The 17,172-nt window shown below is 60.1% G+C and overlaps 2 protein-coding genes across 3 annotated transcripts; both read right to left on the reverse strand.

Moving 5' to 3' along the window:
- Positions 1-52: 52 nt before the first annotated feature.
- On the reverse strand, positions 53-4,510 carry SHE (Src homology 2 domain containing E). The gene is made up of 6 exons (XM_030465233.1): positions 3,525-4,510; positions 2,827-2,953; positions 1,611-1,919; positions 1,134-1,278; positions 899-1,018; positions 53-483 (listed from the first exon to the last, which is right to left on the reverse strand). Exons 1-6 carry the CDS (start codon positions 3,918-3,920, stop codon positions 297-299), a joined length of 1,284 nt encoding a protein of 427 aa, XP_030321093.1. The 5' UTR covers positions 3,921-4,510; the 3' UTR covers positions 53-296.
- A 3,259-nt stretch (positions 4,511-7,769) lies between these two features.
- Positions 7,770-16,429, reverse strand: UBE2Q1 (ubiquitin conjugating enzyme E2 Q1). Of its 2 annotated transcripts, none has more exons than XM_030465234.1 (13): positions 16,014-16,429; positions 15,010-15,114; positions 14,165-14,269; positions 13,873-13,923; positions 11,410-11,550; positions 10,848-10,932; positions 10,360-10,420; positions 9,703-9,793; positions 9,544-9,602; positions 9,171-9,219; positions 8,961-9,056; positions 8,801-8,867; positions 7,770-8,190 (listed from the first exon to the last, which is right to left on the reverse strand). In XM_030465234.1, exons 1-13 carry the CDS (start codon positions 16,308-16,310, stop codon positions 8,159-8,161), a joined length of 1,239 nt encoding a protein of 412 aa, XP_030321094.1. In that variant the 5' UTR covers positions 16,311-16,429; the 3' UTR covers positions 7,770-8,158. The 2 variants fall into 2 exon arrangements, with proteins under 2 accessions (XP_030321094.1, XP_030321095.1); XM_030465235.1 differs by having other exon boundaries at positions 14,165-14,260; positions 16,014-16,391.
- Positions 16,430-17,172: the final 743 nt, after the last annotated feature.

Consider the following 17,172-nt stretch of genomic DNA (forward strand, 5'->3'; position numbering starts at 1 on the left):
CCCCTGCCCCATTGCAGCCCCCCCTCCTCCTTCTAGGACCCCCCCCACCTCCTCTCAGCCAACAGATTTATTTCACTCCTTCCTTACAGGTCCCAGCCCCGCAGCGGGTGGGCTCCGGTACACGGGGGGCAGGGGCTGCCCTGCCGGAGTCCAGCGGCGGGCAGGTGGTCCCTGGGGGTCCCTGGGGTGGTGGTGGGGGGGTCCTCTGCCAGACCCATCCCCCAGCAGGCGGCTCTGAGGCAGGGTTGGGGGGTCGTGGCCCAGTCTGGGAGGGTTTGGGGGGGCATTAGGCAGTGCTAATGCAGCTTGCAGTGGACGGGGTGCAGCAGGGCCATGTGCTCGGCCCCCTTGAAGGGCAACTTCTCGGTGGAGTAGTAGTGGACGACCTCAGGGATGCTGGAGAAGACACCACTGGCCTGGCTGAGCGTGTACTTGTTGTCCTTGGTTTGGGCCACGATGATGTGAACGCAGCCCTGGCTGGTCCTGGGTGGGTGACAGGCGTCAACGGTGCCACCATCCCCCTCCTCACACCCCCCCTCCCCGGTGCCCTCCCGTCCCTGCCTCCACGTCCACCCCTGTTTGTTCCCCTCCTGCTCTGATTGTTTTGGCTCCAGGGGCTCCACTTCCTCAGGAAGGAAACACCACCAGCACTCCCGACAATGCACCAGGGAGGGGGACACACAGCTCCCCCCCCCCTTCCCTCCTCCAGCCCCAAGACACCTGGGGGTCCCCCCCCTATGGGTGGGCGCCATCACCCAGGACCTGGGTGCTGCCGCTCTTTCAGTGCTGCAGCACCTCCCAGGGTGAGCATCCCGCCACAAGGGTTCAGATGCCCACCCACACCCCCCCCTCAAAGGGTTGGGGTCCCCCAGGCCGTGGTGGGTGCCCCCCCACTCACTTGAGGGCGATGGAGTATTTGCCACTGCCGCTCTCGCTGGTGCGCACCAGGTACCCGGCTTCCCGGCACGCCTGCAGCCGGCTCTCCGCCTCTGCACGGGTGATGGCCCCGTGGTACCAGCTACAGGAGGGTGGGACACACACACACTGAGCGTGGCAAAGCCCCAGACCCCCCCCCACCTGCCTTCTGTCCCCCCTCCTCCCCCCGATTCCCACCGCACGTGGCCTCAACTCACGGCTGCTTCTCCAGCGCCAGGGCAGGGTCCACCCGCTCCCCCTCGCAGAGCTCTGAGGGCTTCAGCATCTTGGGGGTCCAACTCTTCTGGCGCAGGTGCTGCCGTGGTGCCTCTTCCTTGGGACGCTCTGAGCCCTCAAACTGGACTGGGGAAGGGGGAGGGAAATGAGATGTGAGCCCCCAAAGTCTCCCCACGTACCGTCACCATCTCCATCCTCTGTCCTGAGCTCCGGTCCCACCCGTGTCCCTATCCCCAGTCTTTGCCCCCAGGCCCATCCGTGTCTCCATCCCTGTCCCCAGTCCCAGCTTTATCCCCAGCCCCATCTGTGACTCCTTGGCCCTGTCTCCATCCATGTCCTCATCCCCATCCGTGTCCTCAGCCCCATGGCCCCGTCTTCATCCATGTCCCAAAAACCCATGGCCCCAGCCACGTCCCCAGCCCCGTGTCTCCATCCCCATCCCTGTCCCTGTCCCCTACCTGACAGTGCTTTGACAATCTGCTCCTTCTTCCACTCCCAGGGCTGCTCATACTCTCCTGCTGGCCTCTCGTCGTTCTCGGGCAAGCGCCCATCCCCAGCCCTCGCCCTGCGCTCCGGGGGTGCCCCGGTCACCCCCTCCCCGGGCTCATAGGGGGTGTCGTAGAGCTGTGGCCCCTTCCCCACCACCTCCTTGCCCCCCGGCCTCTTGGCCGGCTCTGCTTTGCTGCCCCCTTCCCCAGACTCTCCAGGACAATCCAGCAGCAGGATGGCTTTCACCAGGGGGTCCTTGGAGCCCCGACGGCGGATTTCTGTGGGGAAGAAGGGTGGTGGGTCAGGGAGGGGAGTGGGGAGGGCTGCATGTCCCCTGGGACCCCCCCACTCCCTCTCAACTCCTGCCCTTGGGGAGGGCTGTAACCCCAGGGACCCCACGCTGGGTATGCCCCGTTGGGAACTTGGAGGAGCCGGCTTGGGAGGAGCCGGGGCAGGAAGGGGCCCATCCCCGTGGCGCCTGGTCTGCTGGCGCGGCCCCGACGGCGCCGTGGGCACCGAAAGGCAATGGTGGGACCAGCTGGGCTGTGGGGCAGCAGGATGTTACACCCTGCGCTGAGGCTTGGCCCCACGGGAGGCTCACCCGGGGGAGGGGGGGGGAAAGGGGCGGCTCACACCCCCCCCCCCCCACTCACACCCGACCCCCTGCTTCACCCCACGGCGCCAGGCTCCACCAAACAGCCCGGGCTGCCCCGCATGGAAAAAACCATCAGCAGCAAATCTTTTATTTCCAGCTTCCGGCCGAGTCAGTTCCTGTTGTTCTGGCCAGCTGGGCGTCCGCCGCGGGGTCTTTGCTCGAAGGGGCACAGCTGCAGGAACCCCTCGGGGAACTCTACACCCCCCCCTCCCCAAAACACACCCCCCCTGGGGATGTGTGGCACCCAGGGCTTTGCGGCGGCCCTGTGACAGCGGGGTTGGCACGGCGAGGGGTGGTGGGAGTGGGCGAGGGGCTGGCGGGCAGGGGGGCAGCGTCCGGCCCCGCGCCCGCTCCTTATCTGGCCCCACGCAGCCGCAGGAAATCGCTTTCCTGTTCCCGGAGCCTCCCGGGCCAGGCGGCTCCGAGGGGCAGCGAGTGCTGCCGGCTGGGAAGCGGTGCCAATCCCCCCCTCCTCCACCACCCTGTCCGAACCTCAGCCTGGCCCAGTCCCGGTCCGGCCCGCTGGGTACCTGTGATCATCTGCTGCGCATCGTAGGGCTCCATGTAGCCGTCGTTCTCCCCCAGGCGCTCGGCCTCCCGCTGCCCTTTGGTGCGTTTGGCGTCGTAGGGGTCAGCGTAGTCCTCCAGGATGATGACCTGAGACGGGGGGGGGGGGGGGGGGAAATAGGAACCGCAGGGTTTGGGGAGTAAAGATGTGCAGGGGTCCCCGGAGATGGCAGATGGAGCCATGCTGCCAGTCTGGCACCTTTGGGGAGGGGGCAGCATCTATCCCTATATTTATCCCTGTACACCTCAGGGCTCCTGGGGGGTATGGGGACCCTTTTGGGTGACACCAACCCCCCCCCCCAACAGGCTCCCAGCCACCCAGGGCCATGTCTGTGCGTGTGTGTTGGGTGAAAGTCCATCCACATCCCACGGGCAATGCTGTACATCAGGCTTTGTCTAACCAGCGGGTCGGGAGGGGTAGGGTGAGATCCAGGGAAGGAAAAGGGGGGCTGGGGGGCAAGAAACACTCCCCCACCCCCATCTCTCAGCAGATGAAGTCAGGATGAAAGGAGCTTTGATGGGGATCTGCAGGCAGCAGAGCCGGGCACGATGAAAGGCTGGGGTTAGCGGGGCTAATGAGCTGGAGCCTGAAGCCATTAAATCCCGCAGTGCCACGCGCTCCCCGCAGCCCCCCCACACCCCCAGCCCCCCCTCCTCTTACCGTCTCTGCCTTGAGGGTCTTCCCCTTGTCCTCCTCGGGGGCGGGTGGGCTGGCAGGAGGGGGGCTGGGGTACCCTTTCCCGTTCTTCTCGTGAGCTTCCACCTTGATGAGGCGGTTGATGTAAGTGCCGCAGGTTTTAGGGGGTCCCTCCGGGGTCCCCGATTCCACTCTCGAATTCTTCCGCATCTTCCCGGTGGCGGCCTGGAGCAGACCCTGCAGGTTGTCCCTCGACAACCGCCCACCCCCATCCTTGCCACCCCCAGGGCCGGGCCGGCACCCCCCCAACTCAGCAGCTGAATTCTTGCGGCTTTTGCCCAGGTTGCTGCTGCCCGGCCGGGCCCGCTCCGAAACCGTCTTCAAGTTGGAGGGGAACTCCTTGAACCACTTGGCCGCCATGGGGCTGGGGAGGGGCAAGGTGCCGCGGTCCCCCCCGGGGCTCCTTTCACCCCCCCCGGGGCTCCTTTACCCCCCCCCGGCCACGCCACCGGCTCAGGGCCGGTTCAGCCGGGGGGCACAGGGCAGCCCGGCTCCCCCCAGCCCCGGGAGCGGGACCCTCGGTAGCCAGGGGCCAGCCCGGGAGGGGGGTGGGGGTGAGCAGGGGGGCCGGGGGGCTCCAGGCGTCCTTCGCCCCCGCGGGGACGTCTGGGGGGTCCCCAGGCGTGACGGCTCCCACGTCCTGGGCAGGGAACGGTGTCTCCCGGGGGTTCCTGGCCCCGGGGGAGCGTCCCGGGAGTGGGGGGAGGCGAAGTGTCTGCTCCAGCGATGGGAAGAGTTGGGGAAGTGCCGTCTGGGGTCCGACCGGGGCAGCCCCGGGGCGGCTCCGAGGGTCCTCTGCTCCCCCCCAGGGGTAAGGTTCGGGGGGATCTCTCCGTGCTCCGGGGTTAGGCAGCCGGGGGTCCCGTCGCGGGTCCTCGGCGGAGCCGGTGTCCGGGAGTCGGCGGGGCTGCAGGGAGGGTCAGGCCGGCCCGGGGGGCCCCATGCGGCGGCGGCGGGACGGGACGGGACGGGACAGGACGGGGCCGAAGCCGGAGGGGCCGGAGGGGCGGCGGGGCCGGCGCTCCCCGCCCAGATCCGGAGAGGGCGGCCCCGGGGGACGGCGAGGCACCGGCCGGGCGGGCGGCCACCGGGCCCGGCAGCCTCGTGGGGGCTCGGGGAGCACCGACCCCTCCTACCCCGGGCACTGCCGGGCGGTTCCGTCCGGTCCCTGGGCTGCCGAGGGATGGGTGGGCCCCGAGAGTGGTGGGGCAGGGGGGGGGTCTCGTCCCGATGAGGCTGGGAGACCCCGGGACCCACCCCCCCGGCTCGGGGAATGTGCGTGGGGGCTTGGCTCCTCACATGGCCCCTCCACACGGGTTTTGTGTGTGGACCCCACGCAGGGATCCCCCAGTGCCCAGACGGTCGTTCGTGCTCCCATGGCCGTCGGGGCACTGCCCGGTACCGGTACCAAGGCGGCTCAAACTGCTCCGGTGCAGCCCTGCTGGTGCCGAGACCTCGCATGAAAAATCCGAAGGAGAACAGAGATTTGGCTTCCTCCAGGGCTGGCAGCGGTGCCGGGGGGGTCCCTCCCGACCCCAGCAACACCAAAGGGGGGATGAGGAGGGGGGGTTTGTGGGTGAAGCTTCTCCCCCAGCCCCCCAGCACTGCCACGTCCTGCCCCAAACCAGGGAATGTCCCCAAGGAGCAGCCTTGCTGCTGGGTGAGAGGGGCTGGGAGGACAGAGCTCAACTCCTCCGGAGCAGCAGCTCCCCAGCACCGTGTCCCCCACCCTGTCCGGTACCGGGGCAGCCTCGGGCAGCAGCCTGGGGGTCACCGGCAGCTCCCTGGGAAGTGCCATTTCCTCAGCGGGCAGGATGGGCCTCAGGATCCCACGGCTGGGCTGGGATCTCCACGGGAATCAGCTTCACCTTCGGAGGAGGAGGACGAGGACAACTCCGTGCCCGTGGCACTGAGCTCCGGTGCTGGATCGGTTCCTTTCCTTACCAGATGGAAATCAGAACCTTCATCTTGCCTGGGGAGGGGACTTGGGGGCGGGGAGCTCCGTGGCAGGACCACGGTTCTGGTGGTACCACGGTGCCAATGGGACCACGGTTTCAACAGGACCATGGTGCCAGCAGGACCACGGTTCTGGTGAGACCACGGTTCTGGCAGTATCATGGTGCCAGTGGGACCACGGTGCCAGCGGTATCATGGTGCCCGGGGGATCACAGTGCCAACAGGACCATGGTGCCAGCAGGACCACAGTTCTGGTGGTACCACAATGCCAACAGGATCACAGTGCCAGCAGGACCACAGTGCCAGCAGGACCATGGTGCCAGCAGGACCACGGTTCTGGCGGTACCACGGTTCTGGCAGTACCACGGTTCTGGCAGTACCACAGTGCCAGCAGGACCACAATGCCAACAGGAGCATGGTGCTGGCAGTACCATGGTGCCAGCGGTACCATGGTGCCCAGGGGATCACAGTGCCAACAGGACCACGGTGCCAGCAGTACCATGGTTCTGGCAGTACCACATTGACAACAGGCCCCCAGTGCCAACGGGACCGATCGGTGCCTCCGTGCCGCGTTCCCGGCTCCTTGCCATCCCCGCATCCCTCTGGGAATTCTCTGCCTGTCTCCCTCCTCTCCCAGCTCCTGCAGGCTGTGGGATGGGAGCGGGAGAGATGGCACCAAGGAAACCCAAACCAAAGGTGGTGCTGAGTGGGATGGAGTCCGGTGATCCGGTGGGTGGGAGCAGCCAGAACCGTCACCGCCTGCCAGACACCGGCTCGTGCTGGTCCTGAGCACCCACTGGGGGGTGGGCAGCCACCATTCCTGCTCATCCCAGCCCAGAAAGGCACCAGGATTTGGGACTGTGTGTCTGGGCCACCCTCAGTGTGCCCAAACCCAACCCCATCACCAGGGGCAGTGGGCACAGCCCCCTCCCCACCTCAGCAAAGAGAAGGCTCCAGGGGGGGTTTGTTGGGGCCTTTTCATGCTCAAAGGGGCATCAAAAATGATGGGGACAAAAAAAAACCAAAAAACAACCCTCTTGGTGATAGGACAGGGGGTGATGGGTGTGAAGGGCAGAAGGAGAGTCCGAGGGGATAGCAGGAAGAAATGTTTTTAATGCTGAGGGTGGTGAGACCCTGCCCCGGGTTGCCCAGAGAGCTGGGGGAGAAGCAGAGTCCCTGGGAACATTCCAGAGCTTGGGGTTTGGACTGACTTAGAAAGCTCCCTTCCAACCCAAAACATTTGATGATCCCATGAAACAGCACCAACAACTTTTTTAAACCTTCCTTGGAAAGGGCTCAGCCCCCTCCCCAGAGGAGAGGAGCAGAACCTGGGTGCCTCCAGCCCCCCAGCACCAGGCACAGGGCTGGGGTAGGAGCCCACTGGGTCCTGGTTTGGGTAGAGGAGCAGAACCCAGAGCAAAGCTGCTCAGTGTTGCACCCCCTCTCCCAGGTCTTAAAAGCTGTTCCCAAATCCTCCATCAAATCCCTCTCTCCTTCAGCATCTTTTTATTGCAAAGCTGGGAGCAGGACAAGGGCTGAGGAGGGAGCAGCTGCTGGGAGGAGATAAAGGACTTCTGAGCCCCTTTGATTTTGTAAGAAGTTTTTTATTCAAACACAGTGAGTTAATCCCCGTGCTCTGGCTTTGACACCAATGACTCAGCTCTGCCCTCTTTGAGGACACAACCCCAGAGGACACCCTCAGCTCCTTCCAGCAGCCTGAAGGCAGAGCAGGGGGGATTCAAACAGGGGGTGCAGCAACAGAGCACTGAGCAGAGCTGGAACGATGGCTTGGGGACAAAACAAATGAAAAAAACTCCAGAGAAGTCACTGCAGGATCAAGTCCTGGGGTGGGATGAGCAACCCCTCAGCCCCAGGACACCTGATGGATCTTTCCCTCTCCACTTCCTGAGGTGCCAATTTGCAGTTTATCAAGAACAACAACAAAAAAAAAGTCTGGTCTTGGTTTAGAAGAGGAAGAAGGCAGCACCCCTCCCATGTTGCCAGAAAAAAGGTTTTTTTCTTCTTCTTCCAAGGTAGCTGTTCCACATCTTCCCCATGCAGCTTGTCCAGGAACTCCAGCTGGAAGAGGTTGGGGCCATTCCTGTGCTCCCACCAACACGAAGCCATCCCCAGGAGCAGGGTTGTGGGCACAATTGGCTGCAGAGGGGTTTGGCAAGATTTAGCCAGCAGCAGTTTGGAAAAAAAAAAAATTAAAAAAAATCAACAAAAAAAACTTCAGTCAAGACCAGCATCTTCAAATTAACAAACTGTAATTTCTTTTTTCTCCAAAGATACATTTTCCATACACATCCATCATACACTGTAACAAAAAAAAGCAGTGTACATGAAATAAGAAAATAAATTAAATCCATAGCATAGGTAAAGGAGGACGCTCTAGACTGGAGTAGAGTTGAAAGTTTCCAGCAATACAAGAGGCTCAAAAGTTTTTTTTTTAACAAGAATGCCTGCTAGCAAGGGTCCAGCAAGTGTTTTGGGTCAGTCCAACTGCTTAAACAGTTTTACTTAGAGTTTTTAATAGCCATTATTGTCCTGCAACAGGCAGAGCTGGGAGAACATCCTGGGAAAAAGCCAAGAGGCATCGTTGAGATCCAAGTAGAAGATCCTGAAGATGATCCATGGTCCTACCCATCCTCCTTGGGTGGTGTGTACCAGCCTGGAAAAAGGAGAGAGCTGTGAGGGACAAAGCTGCCCAGGAACACAACCCCACACTGGGAAATGCCAGTGCAAAGACACCAAGTCCCACGAGGGCCACGTTCTCCTTGATTCCCATGTTTTCCCCCTTCCAGTTCATTCCCCAACACCAGCAGGATAATGCCCTGTGGCTGTGGGAGCAGCTGGAGGAGCCAAGCACCCACTCATGGAGCAGGGGACACTGCAGCCACCAGCTGCCACTTCACCCCAGCTCTTCTCTGAGCTTGGGGTAGAAAAAAAAACTCAACTTGGAGTCAAGAGGATGAGGCCAATCTCTTTTCAGAGGTGCCCAGTAATAGGACAAGAAATAAAAGGTTGAAGCTGGAACATAGGAAATTCCACTTCAACACAAGGAGAAACTTCTTGACTGTGAGAGTGAGGGATCCAATAGGCTGCCCAGAGAGGTTGTGGAGTCTCCTCTAGAGGCTTCCAAACCCCCCTGGATGTGTTCTGTGTGACCCTGCTGTGACAGGGGGGTTGAACTTCATGATCTCTGGAGGTTCCTTCCAACCCCTGACATTCCATGACTCAAAGAACTCATCAGGAATCTGGGTCCCTCTCCCAGCCCTTACCGTTCTTCTCGTGGATCTGAACCAGGGACTTGTAGGACTGCTGAGCTCTGGTCAGGCTGTACTGATTCTGCAAAGGAAGCCAGGCCACACATCAGCCACCTGCCACCACCCACCTTCCCTTTGGGTCCCCCCCATCCTCTTTCTCCACCCCTTTGCCCACCTTGTTGGCTCCAAACTGGACTCGTGCTTTCCCTTTCACCAGCGTCGCGCTGATCTGCATGATCACTGACTCGATGGAGTAGGCACTGCTCCAGCCCTGGGGGACAGAGAGCAGCAGGGTGAGTGAGGCCAGCACCCAGAGGACATCCCCTTCCTGTCCCCTGAACAGCCAAAGGGGAATTGGGAGCTCCACAGTGCAGCCAGCACCCACCTGCTTGGTGAGCAGCTCCATGCAGATGGCACCGCCACCCAGAACGTACCTGAGGGAGGAATGGGGGAGGGTTAGGTGAGAGATGGACACAGCCTCACCCCCCTGCTGCTCCAGAGACAGAAGGGTTTCCCCTTCTGAACAGATCTCAAAAAACAAAACAAAACAAAACAAACCCAACACCAAAACCAGAAAGAAAAAAAAAGAGTCCACCCCTTCTACGCTTCCCAGAATCTGTGGTTGCAGGAGAGCTCCCGCAAACTGGGGGCTGGGAGATAAATGGGCTGGGAGATAAATGGGCTGGGAAGAATGAAAACTGCTGTAGGAAGCAGTGCTGGAGAGCTTGGCCAGCAGGAACAGGCAGGGAGTCACTTACCCCCCTGAGAGCACCGGGGACACGACCCTCACGAAGGGCGGATCGAAAGGAAAATTATCCTGGAATGAGAGAAGGGAAGTCAAGAGCTTGAGACACCTCCTCCCTGCTGACCCTCTGAGAAGGGAGGATCTGGAGGGAGGGGAACATGGGCTCCCTCACCTTAAAGGAGAAGTTGAGGAGGATGAAATCTGTTCCTTCTTTCTCTTTGAGGATCTGGAGATCGTTGTGCAAAGCGCTATCCTCGTCAACCCTGTTGGAGAAAAAAAACAAACCCCAGAGGGTGAGAAGTCAGGGTGGTGGCACCTGGAGTCAGCCACACTCACTGCCACCCAGCCACCCACCCCAGGGCTACTGTACCTGCACACCCAGGTGGCCACGAGGGCCCTCGGGTTGTCACCCAGAGGGCAGGGACAGCCCGAGCTGTCACCCTTCTGCTCCTGGTTTGCAGAGAAGAACATCACACCCTTTTTGCCAGCTGCCAGCTTAAAAATAAAAGACTGCCTGGCCCAAGGAAAAGGCAGCACTGGTGTCTGGAGGGTGTGAAAGCTGAGGGGTTTGTCTGATGCAGCTCTTCCAGGACTCTAGGAACAGCAGACAGTCTTACAGAGCCCTCATGTTCTCTCATCTTTTCTCTGGAGATGTCATCTCCCTTTTGATGTGGAGACAGTGAGCGAGCTGCCTGTGAGAGGCTGAATGAACCCCAGGCCTGCCAGGTGCTCCCCTGCCCTGTTCATTTCCCCTCTGGCTCCCAGGAAGACATTTGGGTCCCTCCCACCAAGCTCCACCACAGTCCCACAACCCCAAAGTGCCACCTACTTCAGGAGTTTGACGTTCCAATCGTACAGGCTGTCGTTCACCAGTTCAACTGCATAGTATCCTGCAAGGAGGAGAAGAGGGAGAGAAAACCAGGAGGGGGAATTGAGATTTCCAATCTCCTTGGCCCTGGCAGCACCACCTCAGCCTGGCAAAGAAACCCCCCCAAAAAGCAGCACTTATCCAGAAGAACCTTCCTGAGGGCAGCAGTTTTCCCACTGCTCTTTCCTGAGTCCTTGGGCTCAGCAAAAAGAGCACCACAACCCTTGGAGCCAGACAATTCCCCCCTCCACCACCACATTCCTCACTTCCATCCCACACCAGCAGGGAAGGGATAAAGCAGAGTTAAGGGTGAGGCAGTTTCCCTCCCTCCTGACAGATCCTCTCCCTGGCTGAACATCTCTGAAGCCCACGAGGTGCCACCCAGAACGAGGAGGAAAAACCTTGGCATGAAGAATGGGGTAACTGCCCCCCCCTTGTGCAGTACTCACCCCCCTTGAAACTTGGTGATCTGTAAATATCCCTGAGCTCCTTCATTAGCCGGTCAGTGGCCTGCACAGACCCAGACACTGCACCCTGGAGGAATTTGGGAAGAGGGAAATCCCATCATTAGGCTGCACCCACCACGGTTGTTGCTCTACAAGGCCAACACCTCAGCTGCAACTCCCACCCAGCTTCTAAACCACATCTCACTGTCTCTCTCACTGCTCCATCTTCCCCTTCTCCCTCTCCAGCACCTTCCCCCACCCCAAAGCAGCAAAACCACCTCAGTGGCCTCTCAACTGCTGAAAAATCCCAGGAGTTCAAAACCCACCCCCCACCAGGGCTCAAGAGGGAGCTGCAGCTCCTGGGAGCAGAGGGGAACCCCAGATTTTTCAGATTGTTTTTTGGGGGGCCACCTGAGGCCCAAATTCACTTCCTCCAGCTGCAGAGGCAGCTCAGGGACTTCTCTGCATTGGCCACTCCAGCCCCCCTGAGAGCCACCTCTGGCCAGGGACAGCCCCTTGGGTCCCTCAGCTTCCCCAAGCCTCCTGCCCACCAGGTGACACGTACATTTAAGTAATCTTGCCTCTGGTTCTTTTTGATTTTCTCTAAAATGGCCAGGTTTTCCTTCCCAATGCCTTCATCCTCAGTCTTTTTCCCATCTGCTGGCTCTTCCTCTTTCATCTCATAGTGGTCCAAGTCCTCTGTGTCCTGGGAAAGGGGAGAGGAGAGCTCAGAGAGGACCCTAATTGCTCCTCCTTGCTCTCCAGGAGGATTCACTCACAACCCTCCCTCCCAAACCCTGATCTGAGGCACAAACAGAATCATAAAAACATAAAATCTGTCGAGTTGGAAGGGACCCATGAGGACCACTGAGGCCAACTCCTGTCCCTGGGTAGGGGATCACACCTGAGAGCATCTTCCAAATGCTTCCTGAGCTCAGGAGGTTTGGGGTTGTCCCAAAGCTCCCTGGGGAGCTTCTTCCACTGCCCCCTGGGTGAAAAACCTTTTGCTGATAAATGAGGTGGAAGACACAAGGTCTGGGCAGCCCACACCTGCCCTGCCACCCTCCTGGGCCAAACCCAGCAGGGAAAGCAGCACATTTCCCTTTCCAGAATTCAAGTGGGCTCACACAAGCTCTTTGTTCACTGGATTCTCCCTTGCCAAGCCTCACACCAGGTTATAATTGGTCATTAATTCCTGGGACACCCCCCAAGGAACCCATGGAACCCACTGGCACCACTGGGCTCCTCCTCCCCCAGCAGAGACCCTCCTGCAGAAAACTGAGTGGTGGGGGGGGGACATTTTTCCCCTCAAAAAGAGGTGATGTGTCCACAGAATGCTTTGGGTTAGAAGGGACCTTAAAGTTCATCCACTTCCAACCCCCCTGCACGGGTCAGGACACCTTCCAGCAGCCCAGGTTGCTCCAAGCTCCATCCAAACTGGTCCAGAAGCTTTGTCCTGGTCTTTTCCTTCCCTTAGGCACAGGTTTTACCCCACACCACCATCTGCAACCCCCCAATAAAATCCTCTGGCAGGAGGGACCCCTTCCCCCATCTCCCCAGGATTCAGCTCCCAGGTAGGCAGAGCTCCAAGCTTGGGATTAAATCCTCTGTACAAACATTTCCTCCAGGGCTGCCTGATTGCTGCTGCTGCTGCTGCTATTCTGGAGGAACAGCATTTTTGGAAGGGCTCGGCCATTTTTAGACTGTCACCCAAGAAAAACAGATCCTGCAAAGAAAATCCTTCGAGTGGGGATTAACCTGCATCACACAGCAGGGCACAGCTCTTCCCACACAAAGCCCAACAAATCCCATGAACTTTTGCTCCAAGTCAGGACACCAATCCTGGCAGAAGAAGGAATGCTAAACTCCCCAGGATTTCTTTTCTAGGCCACAGGAGAGTGAGGACTCACACAACAAACATTAAGGATGTGGGACAGGCTGGAGAAGGTCCAGAAAAGGGCAGCACCTGCCAGAAAAACTGGGTTTGTTCAGCTTTGAGAAGAAAAGGCTTAGGAGTGACCTTATTACAGTGTTCCAGTACTTAAAGGGCAGCTCCAAAGGAGATGGAGACTCCTGATTTCCAAAGAATCCCATGGACAAGGGGCAATGGGCACAAGTTGCTCCTGGGGAGATTCACATTGAGCACAAGAGGAAAATTTTTCCCTCTGAGGACAATCAGACCTTGGAGTTGTCTCCCAGGGGGGGGAGTGTTGGATTCCTGCACTTTGGAAAGTTTTGAGTCTCAGCTCCAGGGGGTGCTGAGCCATCTCACATCAACAATAATCCTAAAAGGGTTGGAGCAGGTGATCCCTGAGCTCCCTTCCAAGCTGAAATCCCAGGATTCTCTGATCACCAATTTGCCCACAGAGTTTTGCAGACACGGGAGGTTCTGTTGAAACCTCAGTGTTTTGGGTTTTTTTTTTTTTTTCTTCCTTTCTCTCCAGGGGAGGGCCCTGGCAAAGGTCAACTTGGATTTAGCAAGTTATTAACTTGGTTTAAAACCCCAACAAGTGCTGCCAAGTGACCTGCCCCCAGGGTTGTGTGTGAGGAGCTGCAGCCTCCCTGCCTCTCACACCCCGGGGAGGAGCGTGCGAGGCTTCTCTCCTCGGTCACCATGGAGATCCAGGGATTTATTCCACCAGGGAGATCCAGGGATTTATTCCACCCACTTCTCCAGAGCTCCAAACCACAAAACCCAACACCCTCAGCCTGTGGGTTTTGCAGCGTGACAGGCTCAGCCTGCAGTGCAGCATGGCTGCTCCTCAGACACACTCCACTCATCCTCCTCTTTGCTGGAATCCCAGGAATCCCATCATCCCAGGAGGAATTTCAGGCTCCCAGAGCTCTGGAATTGGGAAACTGGACAAGGGGGTTTCACCTCCAACTCCTCTGCACCCCTCTGGAGGCCATGGCTTCCCAGGTGGGAACACACCACTCCCACCCAGTGGGAAAATGCTGGGATTAATCCAACTTCTGGGCTCTTCCCAATTCCCAGCCCTGAGCCCTCCCTGTGCTCCTCCTCACTGACCTCTGGCATCTCCTCATCTTCCTCTTCCGAGGACACCTCTTCCTGCGTGCTCTGTGGGGACAAAAGGACAGAGGGGGCCATCAGCTTCCTGGGAAAAAAAAAAAAAAACCTCTCCTGCCTCTCCAGGAGCTTTTTGAGCAAAGTTTAAGAGGGATTTTTAAATCCAAAAAGCTTCACAGGAATCCACCCCACAGGTGAGAATCTGCCCCGCTCTTCCCACGGGGAACTCCTCCAGCAGACTCCAGGGAATTCCTTTTTTTTCCAGGTGAAGGAACTCCCAAAGTCTCCTCACCTGTTCTGCTGGCAGAGGTTGGTCCAACATTTCCACGTCTGGATGCTGGGGGAGGTTGTAGAGTTTGCAGAGGTCGGAAATGATTCTCTTCAGGTGCTGCAGCAGCTGCCAGGGAGCAGCCAAGTGTCAGAGAAACCCCCCCAGGCTGAGCCCCCTCCCCCCCAACTCCTGCAGCCCCTTCCCCTCCCAAAGGAGCCACTGTCCCTGCTCCAAGACATCAGGAAGAGGAGGGAAAATCCCCTCCAGACTCAGCTTGATGATCCCAAGCCCCCTCTCACCAGGCTGTTCCCTTTCCTGACTTCCACCAGCCTCTGCAGGATAAAAATCCCAACCCACCCCCCCCCAGACTCAGCCCCCCTCAACTCCTGCAGCCCCTTTCCCTCCCAAAGGAGCCACTGTCCCTTCTCCAAAACATCAGGAAAAGGAAGGAAAATCCCCTCCAGACTCAGCTTGCTGATCCCAAGCCCCCTCTCACCAGGCTGTTCCCTTTCCTGACTTCCACCAGGGGATAAAAATCCCCACCCCAGACTCAGCAGAATTCCAAGCTGATCCCAAGCCCCCTGCCCCCCTCACCCTTTCCTCACTTCCACCAAGGGATAAAAATCCCACTCCCCAACCCCCCTCAGCAGAATTCCAAGCTGATTCCTTTCCTCACTTCCACGAGGGGATAAAAATCCCACTCAGCCCCCTCCCCAGACTCAGCAGAATTCCAAGCTGATCCTTAGCCCCCTGCCCCCCCTCACCAGGGTGTTCCCTTTCCTGACTTCCACCAGGGGATAAAAATCCCACCCCCCATAAACTCAGCAGAATTCCAAGCTGATCCCAAGCCCCCTGCCCCCCCTCACCAGGGTGTTCCCTTTCCTGACTTCCACCAGCCTCTCCAGGATAGCTGCCAGGTTGGGATCATCTGATTCCACGGACCAGATGGGGGGGACTGCTGGGTAAGATTCCTGCAGAAAAGGGAAAAAAAAACATGTGGGGGGGGTGAAACTTCCACATCCCCAGGGAAAGGCAAGACCAGGAGCTGCAGCCCCACATCTCTTCCCTAAAGGGATCCCTCTGGATTGCTGAGATCCATGGAATGGGAGCAAACCCCCCCCCCAAAACCCAACCAGGGCAAAACAATGTCTGCCCCCCCAGAAAAAACCCCCCAGGATGGGACAGGAACAGGGACAACGGTGACGTTATGGCCGAGCAGGGGGATCCGACAGCTCCCGGGGACACTCCCGAGATCCCAGCTCTGGAAAATCCCCCTTGGGACCTCCGGGAAGTGGGACCCAAAATCAGAACCCACCCCATGGGATGGGATCTGCACCCCCCCTAACCCAGAACCCCATAAAGAACGACCCAGAGCAGCCGGGAAGGGGCTCAGAACCAGGACCGGGATACCAGGAACATCTCCAGGCATCACTGGGAACCCCACCCCAAACAAAACCGAGGGAACGGGAACCCGGGGCCACCCTGTGTGTCCCCCCGGTGCTATCGGGACCGGGATATCCAGGGGAATGGGAACCCGGGGCCACCCTGTGTGTGCCCCGGTGCTACCGGGACCAGGATACCGGGATCATCTCCAGGCATCAGCGGGAACCCCACCCCAAACAAAACCGAAGGAACGGGAACCCGGGGCCACCCTGTGTGTCCCCCGGTGCTACCGGACCCGGCTCTACCCAGGGTGAAGCTGCCCGGTACCGGGAACCCGGCGGAGCTCCGGGGGGGGGGTCCAGGCCACACGAACGGCTCCCCCGGACCCTAACGGCAGCGGGGCTCCGACGCCAGGCAGCCCACCCCGGGTTCTCCGAACCAGGTCCCGGTGTTCCGTCCCACCGGGAGGGGGTGGGGGGGTCCTCACCGTGATATTACAGTGGATGCGGACGGGTCCCGGTGGCGGTCCCCGGGAAGCGGAAGCACCGGCCCGAGCTCCGACCCCCGGGACGAACTCGCAGCTGATTTCGTCGGGACAGGCGCTGCCGATACGGAACCGCTCGTGGCCCCGGTGGAAGATGGACTCGAGCAGCCGCAGCTCCCGCCTCAGGAGCCGCCCGGCGGGGGCGGTGGCGGTCGCCGCCACTTCGGTCCCGCTCCGTCCGGGTCCCCCCCCCGCCGCCGCCTGCGACCCCGCCGCCTCCTCCGCCCCCGCCCGCTGCATCTTCCCATGGAGGGAACCGCTCCGCCGCCGCCGCCGCCGCCGCCGCAGCCCCCGGAGCCGGCCCAAGATGGCGGCGGGACGGCCCCGCTCTCCGGAACTGACCCCTCCCGACGGTACCGGAAAAGGCGGAGCCTCCGCCCGGCGACGGAACCGGGAGGGAGGGAGACGGAAGTGACGGGAAAAAAAGGGAAAAAAAAAGAAAAAAAAAAAAAAAAAAAAAAAAAAAAAAAAAAAAAAAAAAAAAAAAGGGGGGGGGGGGGGGGAAAAGGAAGGATGGGGGTAAATAAAGGGGCGGAGCTTAACGGCCCTGAGCCCCGCCCCCCGGTTACCGGGGTCACGTGGGGTCACGATGGGAACGGGGGGAGAGAGGGGGGGGGGGCTTAGAGGGGTCTGAGCCCGGGGGGTCCGGGGGGGTCTGAGGGGTTTGGGGGGTCGGAGAAGTCCCTGAGGCCGAGCGGGGGAGAGGGGGGGGCTTAGAGGGGTCTGAGCCCGGGGGTCTGGGGGGTTTGGGGGGTCTGAGAAGTCCCTGAGCCCCGGGGGGGTCTCAGCCCATGGGGCTCCGAAGGGAGTCTGGGGTGAGGGGTCTGGAGGGGGTCGGGGGTGTCTGGGGCTCTGAGGAGTTCCTGAGCTCGGGGGGGGTCTTGGGGGGTTCGAGGGATCCCGGGGGTCTTGGGGGTTACTGAGAGCGGGGCAATGGGGAGCTCAGCCCGATGGATCCGGGGCTCTCCGGGGGGGTCCCTGAGCTCAGGGGGTGTCCCAGGACCGGCGCTTTGTGTGTGTCGGGGCCTGGGAGCTGCCCCCATCGGATTCGGTTCGGTTCCGATCCCGTGGGTGGCGGAGGCTGGAGCCCGGCAGAGCGGAG

The sequence above is a fragment of the Calypte anna genome, chromosome 25 (assembly GCF_003957555.1).
Source record: "Calypte anna isolate BGI_N300 chromosome 25, bCalAnn1_v1.p, whole genome shotgun sequence".
Lineage (NCBI taxonomy): Eukaryota > Metazoa > Chordata > Aves > Apodiformes > Trochilidae > Calypte > Calypte anna.